This window comes from Drosophila novamexicana, unplaced genomic scaffold (genome assembly GCF_003285875.2).
Source record: "Drosophila novamexicana strain 15010-1031.04,08,12 unplaced genomic scaffold, DnovRS2.1 tig00000974-arrow-arrow-pilon, whole genome shotgun sequence".
Classification (NCBI taxonomy): Eukaryota; Metazoa; Arthropoda; class Insecta; order Diptera; family Drosophilidae; genus Drosophila; species Drosophila novamexicana.
This window is the reverse complement of record NW_020824834.1, coordinates 1,264,091-1,290,018: the sequence shown is the minus strand read 5'-3', so window position 1 is coordinate 1,290,018 and position 25,928 is coordinate 1,264,091. Positions and strand designations below refer to the sequence as shown.

At 40.5% G+C, this 25,928-nt stretch overlaps 1 protein-coding gene across 1 annotated transcript; it reads left to right on the top strand.

Moving 5' to 3' along the window:
* The first annotated feature begins 236 nt into the window (after positions 1-236).
* On the top strand, positions 237-13,048 carry LOC115765472 (zwei Ig domain protein zig-8). The gene is made up of 6 exons (XM_030709052.1): positions 237-329; positions 3,167-3,244; positions 3,518-3,650; positions 12,110-12,353; positions 12,621-12,718; positions 12,789-13,048. The coding sequence occupies exons 1-6, from the start codon at positions 252-254 to the stop codon at positions 13,046-13,048; spliced, it is 891 nt and encodes a 296-aa protein (XP_030564912.1). The 5' UTR covers positions 237-251.
* The last annotated feature ends 12,880 nt before the right edge of the window (positions 13,049-25,928 follow it).

Sequence of the window (25,928 nt, the reverse complement as noted above, 5' to 3'; positions counted from 1 at the left end):
CGTTTGCAGCTGCCAACATCATAGACAACGACTTGTTGCCCTCCATTGCGGCTGTGGATGATGTATATATCGCCTCGCTGGTCCATGGCCACAACCACAACCACAACGGGAATGGGAATGGGAACGGGCATGGGAATGGTAACCAGCATTTGCACCACAACAATGCGGCGCAGTTTGACAATGCTTTGGATGAGCTGCTCGATGAGCAAGTGGATGAGACAACTTATCCGCCGCCGGTCTTTGACTTTGGCATGCCCCGGAATATAACGGCACGGACCGGACACACGGCGGCCATCAATTGCCGCGTCGAGAATTTGCGCGATAAATCGGTGAGTCAAGTCTTTTCGCCTTATCACAAAAATGTCTTCTTCCGTTCGACATACTTTTCTTTTCTTTTCTTCTCTTTTTTTTATGCATTTTTAACTATCGCTCAGGCAAATATTGACCTTGACTTTGGAGTTAGTCAAGCTGAAAATCAACTTACCGCCAAAGTACATTTTTTTCTTTGGTTCACCATTTTTCTTCGGACAGTTTGTTCAGCTACTCGTATCGTTTTCCGGTTCCGCTTTCATTGTGCCCATCTCTCAGCTGGTCTTTTGCTCATTTTCTTGCTTGACTGACAGAAGTCCTCTCGTCCCGTTGTCCTTATCCTGCGCGTCCTGTCGCCACCCTCAAAAGTTTAGTTTATGGTTTTGCATTGTGTTTCATCTTCTTCTTTTTTTTTTTTGTTGTCCCTCATCCAGCTTTGCTTTATTTTTAATTTTGTTTTTTTGTATCTGCTTCATCAACTTTAAAGTTGATTTCTTTGCGTTTTTCTTTCGCTTTACAACACTGTTACTCCTCCTCTGTTTTTTTTGTGGGTTCCAAAGGTCAACCGTAACTTTGCTGCGAAAAGTGGAACATTTTTTGCTGCGCCTCGCATTGAATGCCAATCAATTCGATGCTCCAAATGAGTTTCTCTTCACTTAATTTAAGGCGTACAAAAAACCAAAAATACGTTTTTTTTTGACATCAGTTTGATATTGTGCGCCGATTGGGCGGGTTTAATAATTAAAGTTCGATTCATGACCAAACTGACAAAAAGCTGAAAGTTAAAGAGAGAGAGAGAGAAAGAGAGAGAGAGAGAGAGAGAGAGAGAGAGAGAGAGAGAGAGAGAGAGAGAGAGAGAGAGAGAGCTGGCAGCAGGAGAGATTGATAGTCTTTCAGATGTCTCCTTTTCTGTGTTATACATTTAAATTTACCTCGCAAAGGTGTCGAAAGACAGCTGGAGAATAGTATAAGATAGAAGAAGGAATTATCGATACTCTGATTTGTTGCTGAGCGAACATAGAGAAAAACGAGGACCCAAGTACTCATTAAAAGAGAGAATTAAGTTAAAATATGTATATGTCAAATATAAATTATAATAACAAATATTTAAAGTCAGGGAAAATGAAATAATATATGACAAATAAATACATTTTGCGACAAAGCTAGAGGAATGTAGAAGATGCAATGGATTAGGTTTTTATACCCTGAACCCATTAAAAATGGGTATAATATGTATGTAACAGGCAGAAGGAAGCATCTCCGACCCCATAATGTATATATATTCTTGATCAGCATCAATAGCCGAGTCGATCTTGCCATGTCCGTGTGTCCGTATGTATAAACGCAAAGATCTCAGAACCTATAAGAGCTAGAGACTTGAAGTGCCTGCGCAGATCGAGTTTGTTTCCGATAACTTACTCCGTTTCCAAGCAATCGATATCAATATCCTGTTTTTTGGGCCATTTTGGTAAATAATAAGAGCTAGAGTCAACAAGCTTCTACAATAGAATATATATATGCTGAATGTTAAAAGAAGAGAGTTCAGGGTATGCCCTAGTCGGGAGCTCCCGACTAGAACCTCTTACTTGTTTGTACAATGTTGTTCTCTTAAAGGTTTTCTGGAGTTGTAGAACGGATAGCAAAGACTTTGCAAGGGTAGCGAAATATTGCACTTTCGATAGATAAGGTTTTTTTCACAATGTTCTTTCTCTATTTGAAATATTGAAGATATTTTGTTGAGTTTTGGCACAAGTTGCCAAGACTTTGTTAAGCATCAGCAGTGAAATGGCAACAAAGTTGCAAAGCTGCTTTGAAAATGTTTGCCAAAATGTGTTGAATACTCTGCTACATATTAGCAGCAGCGCTTTTAAGAGCTTAAGGTTAATGAGTATTCGAATCTTTAATTAAAATTGATTTCACTGTAAATTCGCGAGCAAGAGCAACATTAATCCGCGCCAGTTTCAGGGTCAGCACATAGAAAGTATTCAGCTTAAGCTGAATGAATTTTTAGCATCTGTTTTGAGCTACAGTTTCCACTTTCTACCTTCTACTTTCTACTTTCCAGTTTCCACTTTCCACTTTGGCTGAGCCGCTTCCGAGAGAGCAGTCCCTAAATCTGTCTATCATTGCGAATGCTGCTGCTTTGCATAGCTTTGCCTTTTTCGCTGCAAACTCTTTTTTTCAGCTGGCTGCAAATCCACTTGCCCAAAAACTGTTGCCAACACATAGTCCGGCGACCAGCTCATCATCATCATCATCATCCATTCCCGCACAGAACGAGATTTAGTAGCACCTTTCTGGCTGCTTTTCCTTTACATTTTCTTCTTTTTTTTTTTTTTAAGAGGGAGGTGTAGCTGTTTCCTTTTGCCGCTTTGACACTTTTAGTTTCGGCTTCAGGTTTTTTGTGTTTTATTTTGATTTTTTCATGCTCCTTTATTTTTTGCCTCGCATCTCTTTGGCGCAGCGAAAAGTTTTGGCCGCCTGCGGCAGGCTTGCAGATTACTTTTTGGCTGCTTTCGGTGGGGGGGGGGGGGGGGCTATGGCCAGCATTTTTCGAAGGCTTTGGCAAGGCTTTAAGCCGCTGACATTTTGGGCACGCACCTCTCGCACCTCTCGCTCTTGTTGCCTGGCAGCAAATCGCTTTGCCTGCCGCTGCAAAAAGTTTTTTAGTTTCTCTCCTTTATTTTGATATTGTTTCAGCTTTCAGTGTAGCGCTTAGTTCATTTTGTCGTTTGGTTTATTAAATTTTCTATCTTTATTTTGTTCAGCTTGCTGGCAATTTTTTGAAATTGACTTAGGCGCTCAAAGTCCCTTTGTCTAACTCTCTGTGTGCGTGTGTGTTTTTGTCTATTTGCAGGTATCCTGGATAAGGAAACGCGATTTGCACATTCTGACTGCAGGCATTCTGACCTACACTTCTGATGAGCGCTTCAAGGTGCGTATACGTAATCTACTTATTGCCCAACCTCCGCCCCTCCATCCCTTCTCCATCCCTGCTTGTCGGGCTTATTATATGGCCATGGGGCCTGCTGGCCCCATTTGTAAGCCAAGTCAGCTTAATTGCGTATGCATTTCGGTGCTCCTGGCCTGGCCCAACTTGTATGCATTGATTAAATTTGCCCAAGGACAGCCCAAGGGGGTTTTGGGACTTGGACTGGGGACATTTGCAGTTGCCTTAACAATTTATCTATGCATCCTCCGCTTGCAGGTCGTACGCACCGCCGACTCGAAGGATTGGACATTGCATGTGAAATATGCGCAGCCACGTGACAGCGGCATCTACGAGTGCCAGGTGAACACGGAGCCAAAGATTTCGATGGCATTTCGCTTGAATGTCATAGGTGAGTTAAGCCCTAACCCCCTACCCGCCGTCCCAGCCCCTCGCGCCCTCGCTCTGTAATAAACACTCGCTCGCCGAGTTCTTACGCATTGTCAACGGGCTGGCTGTCGTCGTCCCTATTTGGTTCGCACGACTTGCAACTGGCAACTTTTTGTACCCTGCCCAGTCGTGGGGAGTCTTTCAAATTGTTCACTAACTTTGTCAGCTGCATAAAGTTTTCGTTAGTCATGCGTCATGTTGCGACATCAGGCCACAATGCAGCGTCTAAATACATATATATACATATAGCATAAGGCAATATCTACATCTGTATATAAATATATATTAATACATATATATACTTGTGCTTTAAGGGTTTCTTCATTTTTATGGCTAACCATAAAAATGTATTAAAGAGACTTTTTGAAACATTTTCCGTCAATAATAAATGCATCAATATATTCATGCAGAAATGAAGAAGAACATAAATGTTCATCAATATTCCAGAAGCTTTTAATCTGTTTGCCGCTGAGCAGATGCTCAAAATCTTTTGAATATTTTGAAGAAATTGCTTCTGTTTTCAAATGAGCTTGAAATGAGCTTAAAGTCCAAGCTGTCGATTCACACAATACGAGCTCCTATATTGAAAGTGTTAAATGGGTTTCGAGCTTAAAGTAATTTCATAGTTCTATTGATTTTTAATCTGTGCAGAACCTAAAATGTTTGAAAATATGTGCAACAATACTGCATTTATATGTGACATAAAATTAACTGCGAAATAAATCTAGAAGTCGTAGTCGAAGTCGAAGTCGAAGTCGATCATCAATCAGAAAAATCATCTTAGCTCAAGCTAAGTAGTTGTCATTTTTCTACTACAAATTTGTTACTTATTAAATCTAGTAAAAGCCCAAAAAGTTTGTCCAAATCAGAAACAGTTTTATACCCTGAATCCATTAAAAATGGGTATAAGGGTATATTGTATTTGTGCAAAATCCAAATGTATATAACAGGCAGAAGGAAGCATCTCCGACCCCATAAAGTATATATATTCTTGATCAGCATCAATAGCCGTGTCGATCTAGCCATTTCCGTCTGTCTGTCTGTCCGTCTGTCCGTCCGTCCGACATGTCCGTATGTATGAACGCAAGGATCTCAGAACCCATAAGAGCTAGAGACTTGAAGTGCCTGTGCAGATCGAGTTTGTTTCCGATAATCGATAACTTACTCCGTTTCCAAAAATCGATATCGATATCCTGTTTTTTGGGCAATTTTGGTAAATATTAATAGCTAGAGTCACCAAACTTGACATATAGCTTCTAAAATAGATTATATATATGCATTTGATGTTGGAAGAAGAGGGTTCAGGGTATGCCCTAGTCGGGAGCCCCCGACTAGAACCTCTTACCTGTTAGTTATACAATTTATTTTCCTAGATATGTCACTTTCTTCTCGACTTACTTAACTTGTTTAATTTAAGAGCTAACCATATAATTATGTGCTGGCCAAATTGATAGCCATGTCTTGGCACTTGGCAATTTATAGAATCGACCATCAATTGTAGTTTATCAAGTAATCAGTTAAGCTTCCCAGTTAATGTAGGTCAATGCAATGGACAGACTGGAACTCCACATAAACTGAGTACACATATGTATATATATAGATGTATGTGTGTGTGTTTGTGTGTGTGTGTGTGAAAAAACTATCTTTTGTTTTTGCAAAACACTTTGCTACACGTTTTGCATGCAAACGCAATTTGCATTTAAATTCAATACTAAATTCATATGCTGGCTGTAATACACACCCGCCCATCAGAGACGAGGGCGTGGCCCCTAGGGCATTACGCTGTCTGCGTGCCTGTGTGTACGTGTGTGTGTGTGTGTGTGTGTGTGTGTGCGTGTGTGTTGAATCCTTTGAGGTGTTTTTTGCACGTTTACACTGCGCTCTCGTCCCATTGTTTTGGCATTTTACAAGTTTTCTACAATGGATTTCCGTTGCGTCTCAACTTCAAGTCGTTGCCTCCTGTGTGTGCTTAAGCTGCGTGTGCGTGTGTGAGTGCCTGTGTGTGAGCCTGTGTGTGTATTTATGTCTCCCTGTGTGTGTGCTTGTTTGTTATAAATTGTTACACAATAGCCCGCACGTTCATGTTTCATGCATGCACATAAATTGATTTAGAAACTTTCTTTTTTTTCCTTTTTTTTGGCCAACCAACTTTTGCTTGAATGTTTGTCGTGGCAAAGTTTTGCTTATTTATTTATTTTGATTATATATGTATATATTTCCTTGCCCCCCTTTTAGGTGGCGAAATTTAATTGAAATTATTGAATAGTTTTGCTGTCGATTGGAATCTTTTGCACGTTTGTTTCTTGTGATTGGTTTAGTTTCCCCTTTTCAGATGCAATGAATCGTGGCGAGCCGCTTGTGTAGTCCCGTGTGTGCATTCAATCGTTTACCTGGCCACTCTTTTGGCCACTTGGGAGCCATTCATGTGATTCAATTAGCTGAGTTCGTGTGGAGAGCGCGTTGAGGTGTCTCAAATTGGGCGCACCTGTTCGGCAACATTTAACGGACCAGTAGAGCAACAGCATTTGGGAATTTGCAACTACAAATTGGCTGCCGGCAGCCACCTGACTTTGTTTACAAAAATAAACAACCAAACTCTTGGCAAAATGGCGCAAATCTCATCAACAGCTATAAACTCAAATCAACGCTGTCGCTTCCGGTTGCCCCCATTGCTTCCGTTCGTTGCAGCACTTGCAACCTGCAACCTGCAGCCGCAGCTGCTACGAAAACAAGTAAGAGGTTCTAGTCGGAAGCTCCCGACTAGGGGATACCCTGAACCCTCTTCTTTCAACATCAAATGCATATATATATTCTATTTTAGAAGCTATATGTCAAATTTGATGACTCTAGCTCGTATTATTTACCAAAATGGCCCAAAAAACAGGATATCGATATCGATTTTTATCGATTGCTTTGAAACGGAGTAAGTTATCGATTATCGTAAGCAACAAACTCGATCTGCGCAGGCACTAGGAGCACCTACATCTAATCTATTTCAAGTCTCTAGCTCTTATAGCTCTTATTCTGAGATCCTTGCGTTCATACATACGGACAGACGGACGGACGGACAGACGGATAGACGGACAGACAGACAGACGGCCATGGCTAGATCGACTCGGCTATTGATGCTGATCAAGAATATATATACTTTATGGGGTCGGAGATTCTTTCTTCTATCTGTTACATACATTTGGATTTTGCACACATACAATATACCCTTATACCCATTTTGAATGGGTTCAGGGTATAAAAATAATCCCAACTCTGCCAAAGGCCAGCCAACATGTCTTGTGGCGGCGACGGAAAGTCGCCGCAATGCCAAGAAGAGAAATTTATGCAAATTATTTGGAAGAAGCACGTCAAGCAAAAAAATGCTCAGCGCAGATTTTTTTTTTAGTTTCGCCTTCTGCAGTTGGCGGCGTGATAAAATATTCCGTCACCGGTTTTGTACGCCGGAAGATTTCCCTTACTGGCAAAAACCAACAAAATGCTTGCAAACAAATTATATTTGAGATTTAAGCACGGCTCGCTGTACATAAAAGTCACACGAAAAACTTTGCCATCAATCCAGTTTCAAGACCTTAAACATAAAGTTGTGCGTAAAATGCGAGCCGAGAGCTTATATGTGCTTAATTAAAGTACAAATATGGGCAAAATTCGCAGAAAATCAATTGAATGAGCGATAATAATGAAAACAATAAAGTATTTAGCTTGAAAGCCTCTTAAATAATTGATATTGTTAGCAATTTGTTAAGTGTTAAACTTAAATGCGCAACTATTTATTTGATTATTCATTTTTTTGGACAACAAAAATTAAACCTGCAGATTTTTGTTGCATTTGCTATTCGATCTAAAATTTAAATCGTATCAAATAGTTTTCCATTCTTTTTCCTTTTGAAATTCAAATGAAAATAGCAGCGAAATTTGTGGCATAAAAATCATATTCCAAATAAGTGTGAACAAGCTTTACCAAAAGTATTTGCCCAAAAAGCGAACACTCAAATAAATAGATATATATATGTCGTAGAGGAAGTACTGTAGCATCCCGATAGGCATGAGACTTTAAGGTGTGATCATGGTATTGTGCTGGTAGATACTAGTTCTGGTAGAATGGGCACTCAGTTTGCGAACTGAGGCTGTGTGTGACTTCGTATGCGTTGCTAGATCTGGTCTCTCTCTCTCTCTTGTGGCTGTCCTGTTTCCGGCGTGACGTGCGGTGGTCACGAGTGTCAAAGGCAAACAAAGGCAACGAAGACTCGCTGCATCCGCCAGCACTGAGTACGAAACACCAGAATCCGAACGGTCAAGCGACCAATAATGACGACCTGCAGGCAGATGACTTTAATTCTCCGACATATACTAGCTATACCCGGCCTTGCCCGTGGCACTTATGTGATAAAATCATGGTTCTCGAATAGCTTTGAAAATGATTTTGAAAACTGAGCGGAAACAAACTACTCTCATACAAACGTTTTCCGCCAATTATCACTATTGCGGGTGATAACGTTACCCACCAAATCTTTGACTCCCATTTCCACCAAGGAGGAATGGAATTTTCGAATTTGAACAAAGAACTTTGAAATTGAGTTTGAGGCCGATCGGATGGTATACAAAAAAGTTGCATAAAAATGTTTTTCGTGATTTTTCCATACTTGCGGCTGGAATTTCCCGAAACCCCGTCTTAACGTGCACCTGCATCACATAAGGTAACTACAGTGAAAATTTCAGCTTCCTAGCAGTTTGGGCTGTGCGTTGATCACTAATCAGTCAGTCAGTCAGTAAGTCAGTAAGTCAGTCAGTCAGTCAGTCAGTCAGTCAGTCAGTAAGTCAGTAAGTCAGTAAGTCAGTCAGTCAGTAAGTCAGTCAGTCAGTCAGTCAGTCAGTCAGTCAATCAGTCAGTCAGTCAGTCAGTCAGTCAGTCAGTCAGTCAGCCAGTCAGTCAGTAAGTCAGTCAGTCAGTCAGTCAATCAGTCAGTCAGTCAGTCAGTCAGTCAGTCAGTCAGTCAGTCAGTCAGTCAGTCAGTCAGTCAGTCAGTCAATCAGTCAGTCAGTCAGTGAGTCAGTCAGTCAGTCAGTCAGCCAGTCAGTCAGTAAGTCAGTCAGTCAGTCAGTCAGTCAGTCAATCAGTCAGTCAGTCAGTCAGTCAGTCAGTCAGTCAGTCAGTCAGTCAGTCAGTCAATCAGTCAGTCAGTCAGTCAGTAAGTCAGTCAGTCAGTCAGTAAGTCAGTCAGTCAGTCAGTCATTCAGTCAGTCAGTCTGTCTGTCAGTCTTTCTGTCAGTCAGTCAGTCAGTCAGTAAGTCAGTCAGTCAGTCAGTCATTCAGTCAGTCAGTCTGTCTGTCAGTCTTTCTGTCAGTCAGTCAGTCAGTCAGTCAGTCAGTCAGGACAAACAATTTTATATATATAGAGGTTTTTTTTCCAATCGCATTTAAGTTTTAATTTTGTCTATTTTAACTGACAAAAGCTAGTTTTCAATTAGAATATAATATTATTTAGCACTTGATATATATTTGCTGACCAAGTATTTGGGTCAGCGTCTCTTGGTTTATCAATATGTCTGTGTATATTTTTGTGCTTCGAGTATCTTTTAGTGAAATCTGGCCCATAAAGAGCAAAGTCCTCGAAGCGCACTTCGCATTCAGGTGGCCATTATGTGAAGAGTCAATTTCGGGGAATTGTTTGTGTCTGGTCTTTGTGTTATCAATAGCTGCCCATAACGGGCACATAATCATAATAAAAAAAGAAAAAAACACAACTGAGTGTGTGCACGACTAGCAGATACCCTGTTTAAGCTTTCTTTTCTTGACATACCCAGCGTCTGCGTTTTTTCTTGCTTTTGTACATATTTATAATAGAAAGATTCTTGATTCACTTCCGATATTTATCGAATTAGCAGGGCTTAACGACTAGATGATACCCTGTAGTCAGCGCCAAGCTGCTGTTACATATACTTTAGCTTACTTCTCTCTTCACATCTAGCCTGTGAGGTTTTTCTTTTTCTATGTAAGGCAGATTCTTGATTAACTTCCGATATTTATGAAATTTGCAGGCCTTAAATATGGCACAAAAACATGTACATATAAGAACCCAAGACTACAGCTTTAAAAATGATTTTTCCTATTTTGAATTTTGGGAAAAATGGAGGAAAGTATCTAAAAAAGTGAACTATGTGGAATTTGCATCTATAATTTGTGGCTAATCTTACAAAACAATGTCCCAAAATAGATTTCTTTTCGATAAAAGACCTAGAACTTGCCCGCAAGCAGCAAGAAGAACTCAAGAACGTTAAGAAATAGATCAAATTTTTGTTCTATCTTAAATAAGTTCTGTGCAAGATTTTATATGCCACAATAAATTGTTTCGATCTTTCGTTCGGCATTCCTTGTGCCCTTCATCAAGCAAAGAAAGACTTCCATTTATGATACCCCATTTCATGTACTTTATGTGCACGGGGTATGCGGCAAAACAAAAACTCAATGAAATGGCAAAACTAACACATAAAAATTTGTTAACCGCAAAGCCTAAAATATTTGGCGGGGCCCTGACTTTCTCTGTGCTCTGGCCGTGTGTGTGGGACACTTTTCCGGTGGGCGTATTATTGACCCATTGTTTTGCGGGGCGTGGCACGGCACAATTCTCGTTGCTGTCGCGCAATTTACACAAAAACACACATGAACACAGATTTTAAGTGTTGTTCGCCAGTTGTTATTGTGTGTGTGCATGTGTGTGTGGATCATGAACGGAAGCATTATGTTCACAGCTTTGCCAGCGTGGCTTTCTAATATTGGCCATGATTTTGGGGGCGAGATAAGTTGTTGTTGTTGCCAGTTGGCAGTTGCCAGTTACCAGCTGCCGCAGACAGAGACAAATGCGCGGCATACACTCGTGGTAGAGAGTCCCATTGCCATTTCGCATAGGCACTGAAAATTGGTTTAATGTTTTTTTGGTGCGTCCACCGACAGTTTTGGGCCAACAGCAGCCCGTCAACAAAGTCAAATGTTGACGTTGTTAATGATGTGCACTGGCAGTGGCAGAGACTGCCCGGCAGCAGCCAGTAAAGCCGATTTTACTGCGCAGTAAACAGCAACAGCAACAACAACGACAACAAGGCCCACAGCAGGTTAGTTAGTTAACTTGATAACAGCTTAGCGCCCAGAAGAGAGACCAGCTCATTGGACTCAACAGCCTTGGCATATAAATCGATATGGCAATGCGTAGACTAACTAAACATATGTCCAGGCAAAGTGTATCCACAAAAGGTGTTTCTATAGTTAAACATGGGTAATCTGTTTAAGGCGACACAGGACAAAGGCAAAATATGCCACTAGGCTAATCAGCTCGACTAGCTAATGCAGCGCACTTAATTGCGAAGCTAATTTATAAGGAAAGAGGTCAGACAGTCAAGAGCACTATCTAGTTGTTCTTCTCATTAGAGAGAGAGGCGCCTACAAGGGCTGACTATCTACAAAGCGAATCATTTTCATTGTAAATATCCCACTAAGTTAATATCATGTAAGTTAAACACTTGTAAATAATCTGAAGGTACTGAAGTTACTGAAAATAAAATTAGATAAATAATATGGAACTCAGTTATAGAAGGAAGTGTTCAACTCTTAAAAGTCTAACAAATATGGACAAGCCATTTTGACTCTCCACTTCTTGCGAGAATAAAGTTCGATCTTGGTTAGATTAAAGATGAATCTCTTCAACTTTTGAAAATCTGCAAGAATATGGCCAAACAACCAAACAACCAAACGACTTGAAATACTCCAGATATATTCGAGCTATTATATATATACAAATTGAATAAATTAGGGAAAGTAGAGTATGCATATTAATTCAAATTGCGTAGCTCAAATATTCCACATAAATATAAACGATTATATATATAAATATAAAAATGATATGTTGTTACTTACCGCTTTCCAATTTGAAATCCATCTGCAACCGGTTTATATACAAATTCATTTAAACTGAGTTTTTTGTGTTCCCATTAAACTGCGCCGAATATATTCCGCAAGGCCAAGAGACAATTAATGTAAATTTCTTAAAGCCACACTTTTCAAATCGTGTTGAATTCTAAAGGTATTTGTGTGCGCCCACCTGCTGTCACGTAGCTGACGGCGGTGCGAGGTGCTTATTAACGGGTCGCCAACGTTGCCCAGACTGTTGAGAGAGAGAGAGAGAGAGAGGGAGAGCGTGCGGTATATGCTGGTGCATCTTTGATTCATCGAGTGTAATTGTGGATCATCTGTTGAATTGTCGCCAGACCAAATGGAATGTGTTGTTGCCAGCGGTTAGCCACACGCCCTCAACATGGGCTGGGGTTTGGGATTGGTATTGGGGCTGTGATTGGGATTGGGCGAGCGCCTTGAAGTGCTATTAATCAATTTTGTGCACGTTCCACGTTTTGCCATTGCAGTGACGCCGCCAGATGCCAAAGCGATTATAGCCGGTCCAACGGATTTGTACGTCAAAGTGGGCAGCGTTATAACGCTCACATGCCATGTGAAACAGCCGGCGACAGCGGCTCAGGATATTGGGCCAATTTACTGGTATCGCGGCCCCTACATTCTCACACCATTTGTGGCCCATCCGAACGATGCAGCCATCGACTTGCAGCGCATCTCAATGGAATCAACACTTGCCGAGAAGCTCCAAAGCAGGTAAGGCTTGGGTTTTGGTCTCATCACGATACATTTAGCATCAAGCTGTAGCTATTCACACGCTGGCTGACGCCCATTCGCACCTATTGGGCGTGGCTGTGTGCGCTTAGGCCCTTGTTAGTTTCCAGCTGAATAGCTGACGCGCTGGCATTTTGAGCTTTGATCAATGAAGTTGCCTTCATGTGGCAACTGATTGGGCCACCCAAGTTCAACTAGTTGGGTGGCTGGCTGGCTGGCTGGCTTTAAGGTTTCGCTTTACTGTTGCAGATTGCGGATTGCCAATGCCCAGCTGCTGGACACGGGCAACTATACGTGCATGCCGACAACAGCGGAGGCGGCCAGCGTTGTGGTCAATGTCATTAATGGTAAGTGGCAGGCACGGTCCCGGCCAGGCATTTTTCATCATTTTGCATTTTGCATTTTGCATTTTCTCAGACGAGAGCCCCGCGGCCATGCAGAAGAGCGGCGGCAACGGCAGCTGCCTTCGCAACAGCCTCAACTTTAACCTCGTCTTGGCACTGGCCGCCAGCGCGGTGGTGCGATGGCTGTGCTGGCTTCTGGGCAACGCCAGCTTCTCCTTAGTGCATATCAATTACGATGTCAGGCTGTCAATCGGCAATGGCTACTCCAGGCAGGAGCAGCAGCAGCAGGAGCAGCTGCAGCCGCAACATCAACAGCAGTCCATGGCGTCATGATAATTAAATGAAATACACTCACACACATAGACAGACAGACAGACCATGCACCTGTAAATAATAATATTGTTAGTTAAAGGATAATTTTTGCGGATTATATATATATATATACATATATGAATGTCATGCAATAAATGATGTGGAAATTAGTGTTAATGTTATGCATAGCGTAAAAGTATGAAAATTTCTGTAACAATAACTAAAAAACAAAATCGAAAAAATACTAGAGTCGGGAGTGCACGACTAGCTGATACCCTGAACCCAGCGACGAGCTGATCTATGACAAATTACAGTTTCCTTTCAGCTTATGCTGCCCATGTGCTTCTTCATCTTCTTCTCTCAGACACACGCCATGGAAAATGGTTTGTTCGGTGTTTATTGTCCGTTTGTATGAACATTTTAAGGCATTTACATATTTGACAGTCAAGTTTCTATTCATACCAAATTAACTGAGGACTATAGCTACACAAATAATTGACAATTTAAGGAAACCAAGAAGGAAGGGGAAGGAGGGGTGTGTGTGTGTGTGTGTCTGTGCGATGCAAGTAAAAGTGAAATATTCTGGATTATTCTGAATTATTTGATCATCATAATATAGAAGAACCTAAATTGGCAACTCTCCATCTCTAATGAATGCCGAGATTAAAATCGCATCAGCTCTCGTTTTGCGCTTATTAAATAAATGTGCATTATTCCATTAACAGAGTTCAGGGTTAAAAGAAGCTCTCAAACAAAAACTAACATAATTGCAGCTACAAAAAAATCGAATTATAAATGTAATGGCAAAGTGTAAAATTACTGGTTCGCATTAATTGATGCATTCAAATGAATTTAACACTTTCCCTTGCACCAAGCTACCTAGAGAAAAAAACCAAAACAAAACAAAAAACAAAAAATGCAAAAACTATAATTATAACAAATACATAAATTAATAATATTGTTAATTTGAGCTGCAATTCGCGGTTAACAACAACAACAACAAAACAAATACTTATGTGTAAATATATTTTAATTGATTTACAAACTTGAGTTAACTGTATTAACTAATTAATAAATGTAATTTATGCGAAAAGTGCGTAAAACAACAATTTAAACTCATACAAACATAAAGTCTCGTAAATGTCAGCAAAACTATCAAATAAAAGCAAACTATATAATTGTAATCTAAGCTAAAGTAAACATTTATAACAACAACAACAAAAACCAAATCAAATAAAGTAAGCAAAACGAAAAACGAAAGAATACTGCACAACCTTCGACACTTTGAAACGTTTTTTGGGTTTTCATACTTTCGTTTCGAAAAGCAACAAAATGTAGCTCATCTCATTAAGACACAGTTCGCTGCAGCAAAGTGAACTGTATTAAATGCATTTGATTAAAGAAATTATAAAACAAACAAAAACACTGTTGCCTTTACTTGAAGAAGAGGCGCACTTTCATTTGAAGAGTATAGCTTAAAGAAGGGCATTTGGGACTCGTTACGACAACTGCAATGGATTCTTTCGAAGTACAAAATAATTATGATATATGAGAACCATAGATAAAGGAAGCAAGAAAACAGTCGGACTTCAATTGAAAGAGAATATTTTAACGAACTCCGATGGATTTTTTCATAATGCAAATTATGAAATATATGAGCATAAAAAGAGGCAGCAAGAGAACAGGGTGGGGCGTGGCTTAAAAAGAACTCTCTTCTTCCAAAAAGATCTTTGCACATGTAAATGAACACAAAAATTCACCCGCATGTCAAAGGTTCTAGTCGGGAGCTCCCGACTAGGGGATACCCTGAACCCTCTTCTTTCAACATTCAGCATATATATATTCTATTTTAGAAGCTATATGTCAAGTTTGGTGACTCTAGCTCTTATTATTTACCAAAATTGCCCAAAAAACAGGATATCGATAAAGATTTTTATCGATTGCTTGGAAACCGAGTAAGTTATCGATTATCGGAAACAAACTCGATCTGCGCAGGCACTAGGAGCACCTACATCTCTAGCTCTTATAGGTTCTGAGATCCTTGCGTTCATACATACGGACAGACAGACGGTCAGTCAGTCAATCAGTTTGAAACTAAAACTGAAGGCTCCTCATTTAGTTATACTTCCAAGAAATCACTGAGTATTTCATTTAGAATTAAACCTAGTTTTTCGTTGAAAGTCGTTGTAGTCGAAAATTAGAAAAGGAACTGATTCTCCTATCAATCTTGCGAGCAGGTGAGTAGGACTTTGTTGGCATCTCTCTAACTGGCGAATGGTTTGGCTTTTTTTCGCACAATTGCTGCGTTACAATTGCAATTCTTTTGTGAGCAGATTCTGATGCATCATCAGAACGAACAGGCTGTCAAAGACAGCCAAAGCCAGCGAAGCAACGAGCTGGGGAATGCAATTTGATGCCAATAGTGCTGCATCAGGCAGCAAAATGAAAACCAGCTCTGAAGTCGTTCATGTATAAAAATGTTAGGTAAGTCTAGGCTGGCAAAATGTGCGCCTGATGCGGAGATGCTGCGCCAACGGAGCCTACGAGTCGCCGCGCCAATTCAAAGTTTGATTTTTACGGCCAAAACTAATTGCCAGCAACTTTTCCATATAGTTTTGGGTTCGGCGCAAAAAAGTTGTTCACGTGCTATTTTAATTAAATTTGTCGCTGCCGCTGCCGCTGTCCATTAATAAACGCGCGTGTAATTTGTAATTATTGCAGCTTTACGCACGGCAGGGATTAACGCACATTTAGTTTTTGCTCAAGCATTAAATCAATAAATTGTTAATATTGCCGTTGCCTAATTTCATTTCATTTCAGCCGAGTTCAATTATGAAAATTAAAGCGAAAGTAAGCGAAAGCGTTTTAAATTAAGCGCTTCAGATAAACCCAACGACGACTCATTAATTCGCAAGGTTCAGCCGGAGCAGACGAGCAAACGAACTGGCTGGTGGGTTGCACATCGCGTATACGTAATATGTTTGGGCCCAGAGGGGGCCAAGGCGCAAAGTGCTCGCTCGGCCGGAGTCCGAGAGCCAACAGCTGCGGTCAACACCCCGCTCTCTTGTGGGCCACAAAGCGCAACGCTGTCTAATTTCGGGACTTGGGTTTGCGGCGCGTATGAGCGATATTTGCGCGTGTGCGTGTGTGTGTGTGTGTGTGTACGATTGTGTGCGGTCGCATAATTACTCGCAGTTGAGTTGTTTAAATGAAATCATAAATTATATGCACACGCGTCACTGTTTCACTTAATTGTGGGCAAATATTTTACAGGCGCGCAATTTAACCGATTGATAAATGCTTTTTTTTTATTCTTAGCCAGTCGCCAATTTGTTTTTATTGCATTTTTCAGTTGCGCTTAATGCAGCGCGTAGTTGCTCACAGAAGCGCAATAAACATTTTCAATTTCAATTCAACAATTTTTCGATGACCAATTTTAAAAAAGCAACAGCATAGAACAAGTAAGAGGCTCTAGTCGGAAGCTCCCTATGTTGGTATTTATATATATATATATATATATATATATATATATATATATATATATATTCTAGAAGCTACAAGTCAATTTTGCCGACTCTAGCTCTTAAAACATACGAGATTTGTTCGAAAATCAAGATTTCGATACCGATTTGTATCGATTACTTGGAAGCAGGGTAAGCTATCGACTATCGGAACCTCGTACTGCACCGGCACGAGGAGGACTTACATACCAAATTTCCTTGCTTTCATACATGCGGACAGACGGTAATCGATAGAAATATTATTAATTATTGTTAAGTACTCTATGTATCGATATACAAATGAAAAGAGATCATGGAAGATTTAGTTAAATAAAGTTAAGTCGAGTTGTGTCTACAATATATTCGCAATATTTTGGATCGTGCTTGTCAAACTTAATAATCGTCAAGATAATAACCAAAATGCAAATCGATTATTAATCGAATTTATCCGATAATGATATGAACAATATCGATAACGAGCGATCGCATGCAGTTATTAATTATAGAGCCCAATAACTTATTTTAACAGAAAGGCTTAAACCAAGCTGTTTATCGATGTTATCGATTTAAATATTTCTGTTATCGATAACTACGAATAAACTTGACCGGCACGCTTTATAGAAATTAAACTTAAAGTTGACAGCTCTTGGTTCTTCTAAAAATAAACTATAAGCTTTCTATCTAACCCAATCTAGCTCTCTCTATCCTCTACCTTCTTAATTTATTGGCGTATGTTTACTGTTAAGTATGAACATTTTTAAAATGTTGTATAACGACTTTCAGCCAAATGGGAAACACATTAACTGCAAATCCTTACTAAGCAGACTCTTTACTACCCCCAAAGCTCACCGTTGCAACGTGTACTTGGCAACCCGTCAAAGACCTGCTAAATCATCTGCCAAGGGTCTTTTGTGCTTACCTTGTTGCTTACCAAAAAATTGCTTATTAATATTTGCTAGCTGGAGCTTGCAGGGCGGCGCCCGTAGGTATGCAAAGCTATTCAAGTTGTGAGTTGGCGATTATCTGGCGCAAACTATTTAAAAGATTCCGAAAACGGGCAGCCAAATAAAGTTGACAGCTAATTAGAGCGTTGCCAGTGTGACCAGACCAGATCAGACCAGTACGGCGTCAACATTGCGTCACATTTGCCGTGCGGAACGGCAATTAAAATTGTGAAAATAGTTTCGTGCGCGCGAAGTTTTCGCATGTCGAGAGCGCGCTTCAATTCCAGCTTAATTTTTGTGTACGTCCACGTCCGACTCACCGACTGTCGGTTGCCATATTTTGTAAAACGTCAGCCAGATAAATTGACCCATTAACACAGCCGAGCAAAAGTTGCCCGTGCCGCAGTTTATTTCCATTTGCCAACGCAAAATGGCTGCCGTTCTTGTCATCGTTGTCTGCCGTTGTTGCTATTATTAAGCTCTTTGTTTTTGTTGTTGCTGTTGTTGTTGTTTATTTATGCCGCCAACTTGACGCAGCCATTGAAAAATCTCCGCGGGCCAGCGACTGCGACCGAGACAGACAGACTGAGTGCAGAAAGGGGGCGAGAGGTGGATACGGAGAGGAGACAAGCATGTTGCAGTCGGGTGCAACCGACTGCTCAATGCTCTCAATTAAACATATTTGATTTGGTTACTTGCCAAGATTAGTAAGAGCTATTCGAAAATTGCCCAAAGTGGATATAGTCGAATTATTTTCTGGATCGATCTTTGGAAGAAGTCATCGGTAGCATGTGGAAGTTATAGGGTGTCCCGACTTGGTAAGTTTTGCGATCTTTCGAAGAAGTCATCGGAAGTCTTTAAATCATGTGAAAGATATAGATATAGATTTAAGATATAGGGAGTCCCGACTTGATAAGTTTTGCGATCTTTAGCAGAAGTCATCGGCAGCCTTTAAAGCATGTGAAAGATATAGGGTATCCCGAGTCAGTCATCGGAAGTCTTCAAAGCAAACTTGTGATAGCTAGCTCTGAACATGTGAAAGATCTAGTTTGTTCCGACTTGGTAAGATTTGCGATCTTAAGAAGAAGTTATCCGTAATCTCCAAAGCAACCTTTGTGAAAGATACAGATTGTCCCGACTTGGCAAGACTTTACCTAAGTCGAGAGCAAATATGCCCATTTTGAGCACTGTAAACTAGTGTAAAAATGCAACTGGACTTGTGTTCGGGGCACCTGGTTGAAACTCTGAGATGTCGGCGTCGTCGCCAACGTTGACGCTGGCCGGGCCAAAACAGTTATGCAATTTAAATATCGGCGAAATGGGCGTTTGTGGGCGTGGTCGCATTGTTTTATATGCGGGCCGTAAGCATGAGAAGTTTAATTGTTATACCCTAGAAGAAAACAAATGGTCGAAAGGGGAGGTACACTAAGGGCAATGCGTACTACAGAGCAGACAGATGTTGCCGGTTCGAGTCTTCCGATTTGATTTAAGCTAGAGCTTGAATTAAGTTCGGCTCGAATCAAGTTAGTGAGAAGCAATTGGCTGGAGTCTGCCAAAAAATATGGGTATATGACCCTATTGTAGTTGAGAAAATAATCAAAAGAGCAGAAAAATTGTAATTATTATTTATGCTTGATATAATCACAAAAGGCAGCATTCATAATATAAAATATATAATGCCTTTCCTGGATTTGAACCGGCGACCTGCCGCTCGTCAGTCTCTGTGCCTCATTCGGCAAACCGAGATCAAATAAGCGCTACGCATAGAACTCTTCACAGTCAGCGAAATGCACACGAGTAAAAAAGAGAATTTTGATATGAAAACTGAGATTTGAACCGGCTTGCCACATCAAGGCTCCGCGAGCATACACAAAGGCTGCGCCTTTGAAAAGATCTTATTAGACATTCAACAATAATTATTATTTACTTAATTCTCTTGCAGCCCGATGCAGGGTATTTATTAGTCGCGCATTGCCGCCAAGTTCAGTTTTTTATGCTCATTTTTGAGAGGGGAAAACTAAATTTCATATTGTAATTTGGCCACACAAAACAAAATGCAATGCAAAAAGGAGCCAGCTCATAAAAAGTTTTATTTTATCGTTTTAAAGTTGTGCGCAATTTTTTGCGCAAAAGTTAATTAAATGCCATAAGCGGGCCGCAAGTTGTGGGCGTGGCACAATGCGGTTAAAACTCACTTTTTTTTATAAAAATAATTCTTGAAATGTTTTGCCAGAGCTCCCTTTTCTTCTTCTTGTTCTTCCTCTTGTTGTTCGCCTGTTTCTTTGGCGCACAACGAAGCGTGTTCTTCATCAAAGTTGTTGTTGCATGCGTGCAAATGTCGCAGATACAAATCACGTATTGTTTAGTTTCTCAGTATTAAGTTAACAACAGTTTGGGTGTGCGTGCGTGTGTGTGTGTGTGTGTGCGGCATGCCTAACTGCCATAACGAGCCATTAGCCAAAAAGTATGCTATGAAAATTTGCATATCATGTGGCATTTAGATTTAAACTTATTAATATGATAGCCTCCGGTAATTACCAATGCAAATTGGCCGGCCCCAAAAGCCACATGTGAAGTTGGCCTCATCAAGCTTTTGACACCATAATGTCACACACACACTCTGACACACACACACGGCCAGTCGAGAGTCGTAATTCAGTAAACCACAACATGGCCGAAATGGAGACAACTTGAAAATGTTTGCAGAGAAAAAAGTTTTATTTGGCCTGCTGCAAATGCAGAGGCGAGAGCCTTGTTGCCATTTAATCTAATCTGCGTCAAATGAAATAAATTAATGCCCGACCCCGAATGGTCTCCATAAAAGAGGAAGCCAGTTGTTATTTTTGTTTTAGTTGTGCTTTGCAGGACTCTTTGTTTTGGGACTGTTTAACTTTTGCCACTAATTAAGTGCTTACACGAAGATTTTCGCATAAATGCAGAACAAATGCCGCAGCAAGAGAGGGAGGGGGCAGGGGTAGGCAGAGGGAGGGGGTAGAGGCAGGCTGGAAAAGCTGTCGAGTTTGAAAAAAGTGTTGGCGTTTAATTATAAATTTACACGTTTGACCAGAAAAGAGCAAGTTGGCCAAAAAGGATAGACACGTCAGCAGCACACACTCTACACACACACACCCACACGCACACACACACTTGCTACAGTTGGGCACACACATGTGCCTACAACCCGTTGCCCATAAGCAGAAAAGGGCATATATATAATGAAATTGTGCTGAGGCAGAGTCTGTGGCAGGCTCTGCTAAAAGCCTGACCAAGGCATATGTCATATGATTATGGCCAAAAGATGCCGCAACGATCGCAGTTGCATGCGAGAAATTTGGCTAAAAGTGGACACAAAATTAAGTTTTATTTACAAATGATAAATTCATTCACTGAAAGAAATGTGTTTTTTTTAAGAAGTTAAGAAGTTGTCTAAATTTATGGGGTTCAACGACTTCTGAAGAGTCTATTTTTGGTTATATTTGTTCTTGACGAGCAGTTTGTCTATAAAATGTTTAATTTATGGTTTTTAGTTTTTGTAATAAACCAAAGAGTTTGCTCAATTTGGAAGCTACAATAGCCACAGCTTACAGGGTAGTTGGTAGTCGAGCCAGCTGCGCTGCAGCACACTATTATTTTGTTTATTCTTCTACTTCTCTAGACTAGTCTCCGACCCGAACCCGGAGCCGGAACCTGTGCCAGAGCCTTAGCACGTTTGATGTCTCCTGTTTGTTTGCCTGCATAAATAAAGCTATGGGCCCGTTGGGCGTGGGCGTGGGCGTGGACGTGGGCATGGTCGGGCTGCATCTGTTACGCACGTTGGCAAATAAATTTGTTAAAGCCCAAAATGAAAAATATGTTTATGCAAAACCAAACCGAGGCGGGCCTATTTGTAGGCATTTAATATTCACTTAAATAAAAAGTATTTGACATGTGCGTGTGTGCGTGTGTGTGTGTGTGTGCCCCATAATCATTTACTGGAAATGCCAATTCAGCTAGAATTGGGGGCGCCAGGGCGTGTGGCATGTTATGGAAAAGTGCTGTTGCAGCTCATTAAAATTTGCCGGCATTTAAATTAAAATTCAAGCTGGCAAACAAATTGCTCGCTGTTTGATTTATTGCCGGTAATCAAATGTTGGCCCACAACAACAACAACAACAACAAATTGCAACAACTATTGAAACATTCATTCAACATGAACGCCATTCAACAAAAATGTTTACACACAGTTATGCATAGAACAAAGTTCGCTCTATTTGTTTAATAATCATTTGAAATGGTTTTGTTAATAGCGAAAGGCTTTTAATTGCATTTTTATGGCGTGTTATTCTAGCTCAAAGTTCCGCATGCGACTGGGAATATGCGCATCAGTAGGAGAGATGCTGCAAAATACTTTACAAATATTTGACAATATTTGTTATCATAATATTACGATTTGTGCTACGAAAGGGACGTGTTAAGTGTTCATGTGTCGGACTAACAAATGAGTGGACGCCGGTTCAAATTCAATAAAAACGAGATAGAAAGAAAGAAAGAAAGATCTAATACCCTTGCAGACCCAACCTTTTCATAATGCTTATAGTGCTTTTGCGCGTATCTAAGAAGCACAATGAAAATAGTTAATGCCGAGTTTGGTCAAGATGTCTTGATAAACAAAAAAGTTTTCCATACAACAACTTAATTTTCGACCGATCGTTCCTATGGCAGCTATACGATATTGTGGAAAGAGGGACTTCTGCAAAGTTTCATTAAGATAGCTTTAAAACTGAGAGACGAGTTCGCATAGAAACAGACAAACGGGCAGACGGACATGGCTCTATCGACTCGACTGTTGATGCTGATCAAGAATATATATACTTTATGGGAGATGTCTCCTTCTATGCATTAAGGATTTCAAGACCAAATTGAAATACCCGCTGCAAGGGTATTCAAATAACTCGTTTGCTTTAGGAATCGAGTCCCGCAGAGGCTAAATACCTTTCAAATGTGCCTAACTGATGTCTGGCTAATTATCGGCACACAGTTGAGGATGTATAGCTCGGGAATGTATAACTGAAGCCAGCATAACAAAAGTCATTAAATGCGCATTTTAGAAGTTTTACGCGTTAATTATATTCTATCAACACACAACAGAGAACGGGCCACGCCCTAACAGAAATATAACAATGCAAAAATAAAACAATTCGATATGCACGACAGTGGGAGGGAGAGAGAGAGGGAGTGCCAATTATACTTATGAAATATGCATGCGACTGCGGCTCATTATGAAATCAACGCAAATTGAATTATATGCGAATTGGCCCCAAGTATCCCCAGTGAACCGGGTTTCGGTCTATTGTTGTTGGCAATTGTTGCGTTTATTTTGTTTACTTTCCGTTTTGTTTGCAAAGCATTGCATTTCCCGGTTATTTTTAAGCAACAGTCAATTAAATTTTAAAGCGCCCGCATATCCGCCGGAAATTGAAAGGCGACAATCGAAACAGTTACATATTTATAGCACTTGCCTATATATTAGCATAGAGATAGGGAGTAGGTGGGGGCATGGGGTAAGCTATAGATATCGGGCTTTAATGTGACTTATGCGGTCGCAGTTTGTGGCTGGCTGGCTTTTGTCAAGGCGTCAGGCATTGATGCATTCACTGTCAGTCAGTTTGTCACGCGTTCGCATTGAAAACTGAAAAATCATGGCTGCAGCAGGAGTAGAGACAGGGAAAAGTGACAAGTAAAGAGATTCGCATGATAAATGACGCATAAAGCGACACAAAGGCGAGCACCAGAAACAAATGTATAAGGCAACCAAAGATGAAGGACCATAACCCAAGCCCAACATGATGATGATGATGCGAATGCCGCGAATGAAGATTTATGAGCATCCGAAAAGCATTCGACGGCATATGCACGCCTACATAGTCTTCCAGATAACTATATATGTATTCGCTGTGTTGCCTTTTCGGGATAGTTTACAACTCATTAGAACTCAGTTCATTTAGCCGGCAGCGGGCCCCAGAACGCCTCAGTTGCCGGCATATAATTGCAATAGTTAGTCGCATGCAACTCTTCAGTTTCAACTTGCAAATGGCATTACTCATACGCCACGTTGCGCTTAAAAACTTTGCTGGCAGCAGCAGCAAAAATAAAATAAACTAAAACTTGTATGAGAAACTATCTTCGGCATGCTGAAGATGCAATGCCCTCCTGGAATTGTGGCTTATGACATATGAGGAGACGTGTGTAGAGGCCAATTTGCTAATAGCCTAATTTCAATACGCTCAAAATATGTTACATATTCAAACTTTACATTTGGTGTTTCCATTAGCAGGTGTCATATGTCGGTAACATGTGAGTGGCAAAAAAAAAGCGCCTCTTTAAATAAACAGCTGGAGCTGCATTTAAGGAAATCTATGCGGGATTTGGTCATCTTAAAATGTTCAAAACTGTGGAATTATTCTAATTTCAAATTATAATTGAAAGCTATCGTTTGCTTTCTTTGTTTTATCAGCTGTTTATGGTCGATACATCGGCACGAAACTCGATAAATCATCGCAAGAAACACGAATTATTCGGGGCGAATACTCACATATTTCGCAAATGCGATAGACGTTCGCAAAGTCTCATTAAAGTCCCTTAAACTGTGTCTAATTTGCATATTTAGTTTATGCTCGACATTTAATGCCCTTTCTAGCGTCGCAATTGTGTGACAAAAGAATGCTATCCGCTTCGGTAGGGTATGCAAAAATGCTTTTTGCTGTTTCATTGTTTCAAAACTGCTAACTTCAGCTTTTCGGGGGCCTTTTAGAGTGAAAAACATAAAACATATTTGTCTATTAAGCAAGGAATGAGAACATTTAAATCAAAAACATACAGAAACAGCAAATGTGACACAAACAATGAAAAAAGGTCAAAAATGTGTAATTGAATTCTTCTGTTGGGGCTGTTTTTATTTTTCTGTCGGCCCACAAACCACACCAGCTGTTGGTTTACAGAATACGGCTAGAGCACAGGTGGGAGATGGCAGGTAGACCTGGCGCACATCCTTTGTGTTGCTTTAATGGAGTTGTTGAAATGAAATGAGCCGCATTTGGCTGGCATAACGAGCCGAAGCTACAGCTGCACATGCTTCATGGGCTCATTATCATTGAGCCGGCGCATTGTTGTCGAGCATCATTAGGACAGGTTACGAGGGGCCTGAAGGCCGAGGTGTGGGGTGCGGGGGGCGTGGCCAACAGCTCATTGAGGCCAACATTTAATGGGGCGCTCAATGCGCCCAATGCCCGGCTAATTAATAAAAACGCCGAGGCAAGTGCCGAAAATCAAATGGGCTCGCATCTAATGTCCAGCATTATTAGCTGTCGAGGCAAGCCAATAAAAACTTGAACAGAATTCTTGGCAATGCACAAAATTGCTTCATTATGAGAGCTTAACAAGTTTTTAAATTTACTTAAATACTTAAGAGCGCTTCCGCTTGGACTGACGAAATGGCATACAAAAATAATATAAAATAAAATAGAGTTTTGCTGAGCCCGAAGCCGTTGCTGGGCTGCGCTGGTCGAGCATTGCCTTTGAAAAAGTTACCTTAATCCTTAATTTAATCCGAAATGAATTTCATGCTGAGATTTGACTGTGAGCCCCAACGAACTGTCTGTTCAGCAGGCAGGCGGACATTTTTAACATTTGGCCATTTCGGATTTATGCCTTTAATGGAATTGTGCTGTGCGAACTAATAGAATAGAGCACGTGCAGCAGGTAGAGACAAAGAGAGAAGCTAGCATTAATGTTAGTTAAATAATCTACTTATGAGCCTTGCTTAATTAGACAGGACAACAATAGCTAAGGCTTTACTTTCTTTAATATGCTTTCAAAGGTTTAGTTCGTTTACGTGCTCAAAGCTTAAAATCCAAAAGCTTGTGATTTGTACTCAATTTCCACTCTGCATAAATCGTATAGTGCCTCGCACCTAAGCTTTAATGTAGTTATAAAGCTTATTCTCTCTTTCTTAAGCTTTAAGATTGCTCAATTAATATGCTTTCAAAGGTTAAGTTCGTTTACGTGCTCAAAGCTTAAAATCCAAAAGCTTTTGCTTTGCTTTAAGCTTTAAGTGTGCTCAATTTCCACTTTGCATAGATCGTAAAGCGTCCCGCACCTTAGCTTTAATGTAGTTATAAAGCTTTTGCTTTCTTTCTTAAGCTTTAAGAGTTCCTTAATTTCCACTCAACAAAAAAAAGTTCTTTTATCTATGCTTGTTGCTCAGTGAATGCGCCTCTTACACCAAATGAGAAAATTCAATAATTGGACTTGCAAAATGATTTTCTGGCTTTTATTTCTTTTGTGCAACTCCACCTCAGTTATGTGACAATGGAAAGCCACTTGTTAAACTTTGGCGCACAATTTTCAGCTGCATTTCAGGCAATTTCCCTGCACATTTATTTATATGGCCTGTCACATTTTCAAGGAAAAAAACTATCG

Excerpts from the sequence above, each read along its gene's own strand:
- LOC115765472 (XM_030709052.1), top strand. The coding sequence starts at position 252 with ATGCCCCGGAATATAACGGCACGGACCGGACACACGGCGGCCATCAAT. Across the intron at positions 3,651-12,109 it reads ATTTCGCTTGAATGTCATAG|TGACGCCGCCAGATGCCAAA; the intron begins GTGAGTTAAGCC and ends TTGCCATTGCAG. Across the intron at positions 12,719-12,788 it reads TGTGGTCAATGTCATTAATG|ACGAGAGCCCCGCGGCCATG; the intron begins GTAAGTGGCAGG and ends GCATTTTCTCAG.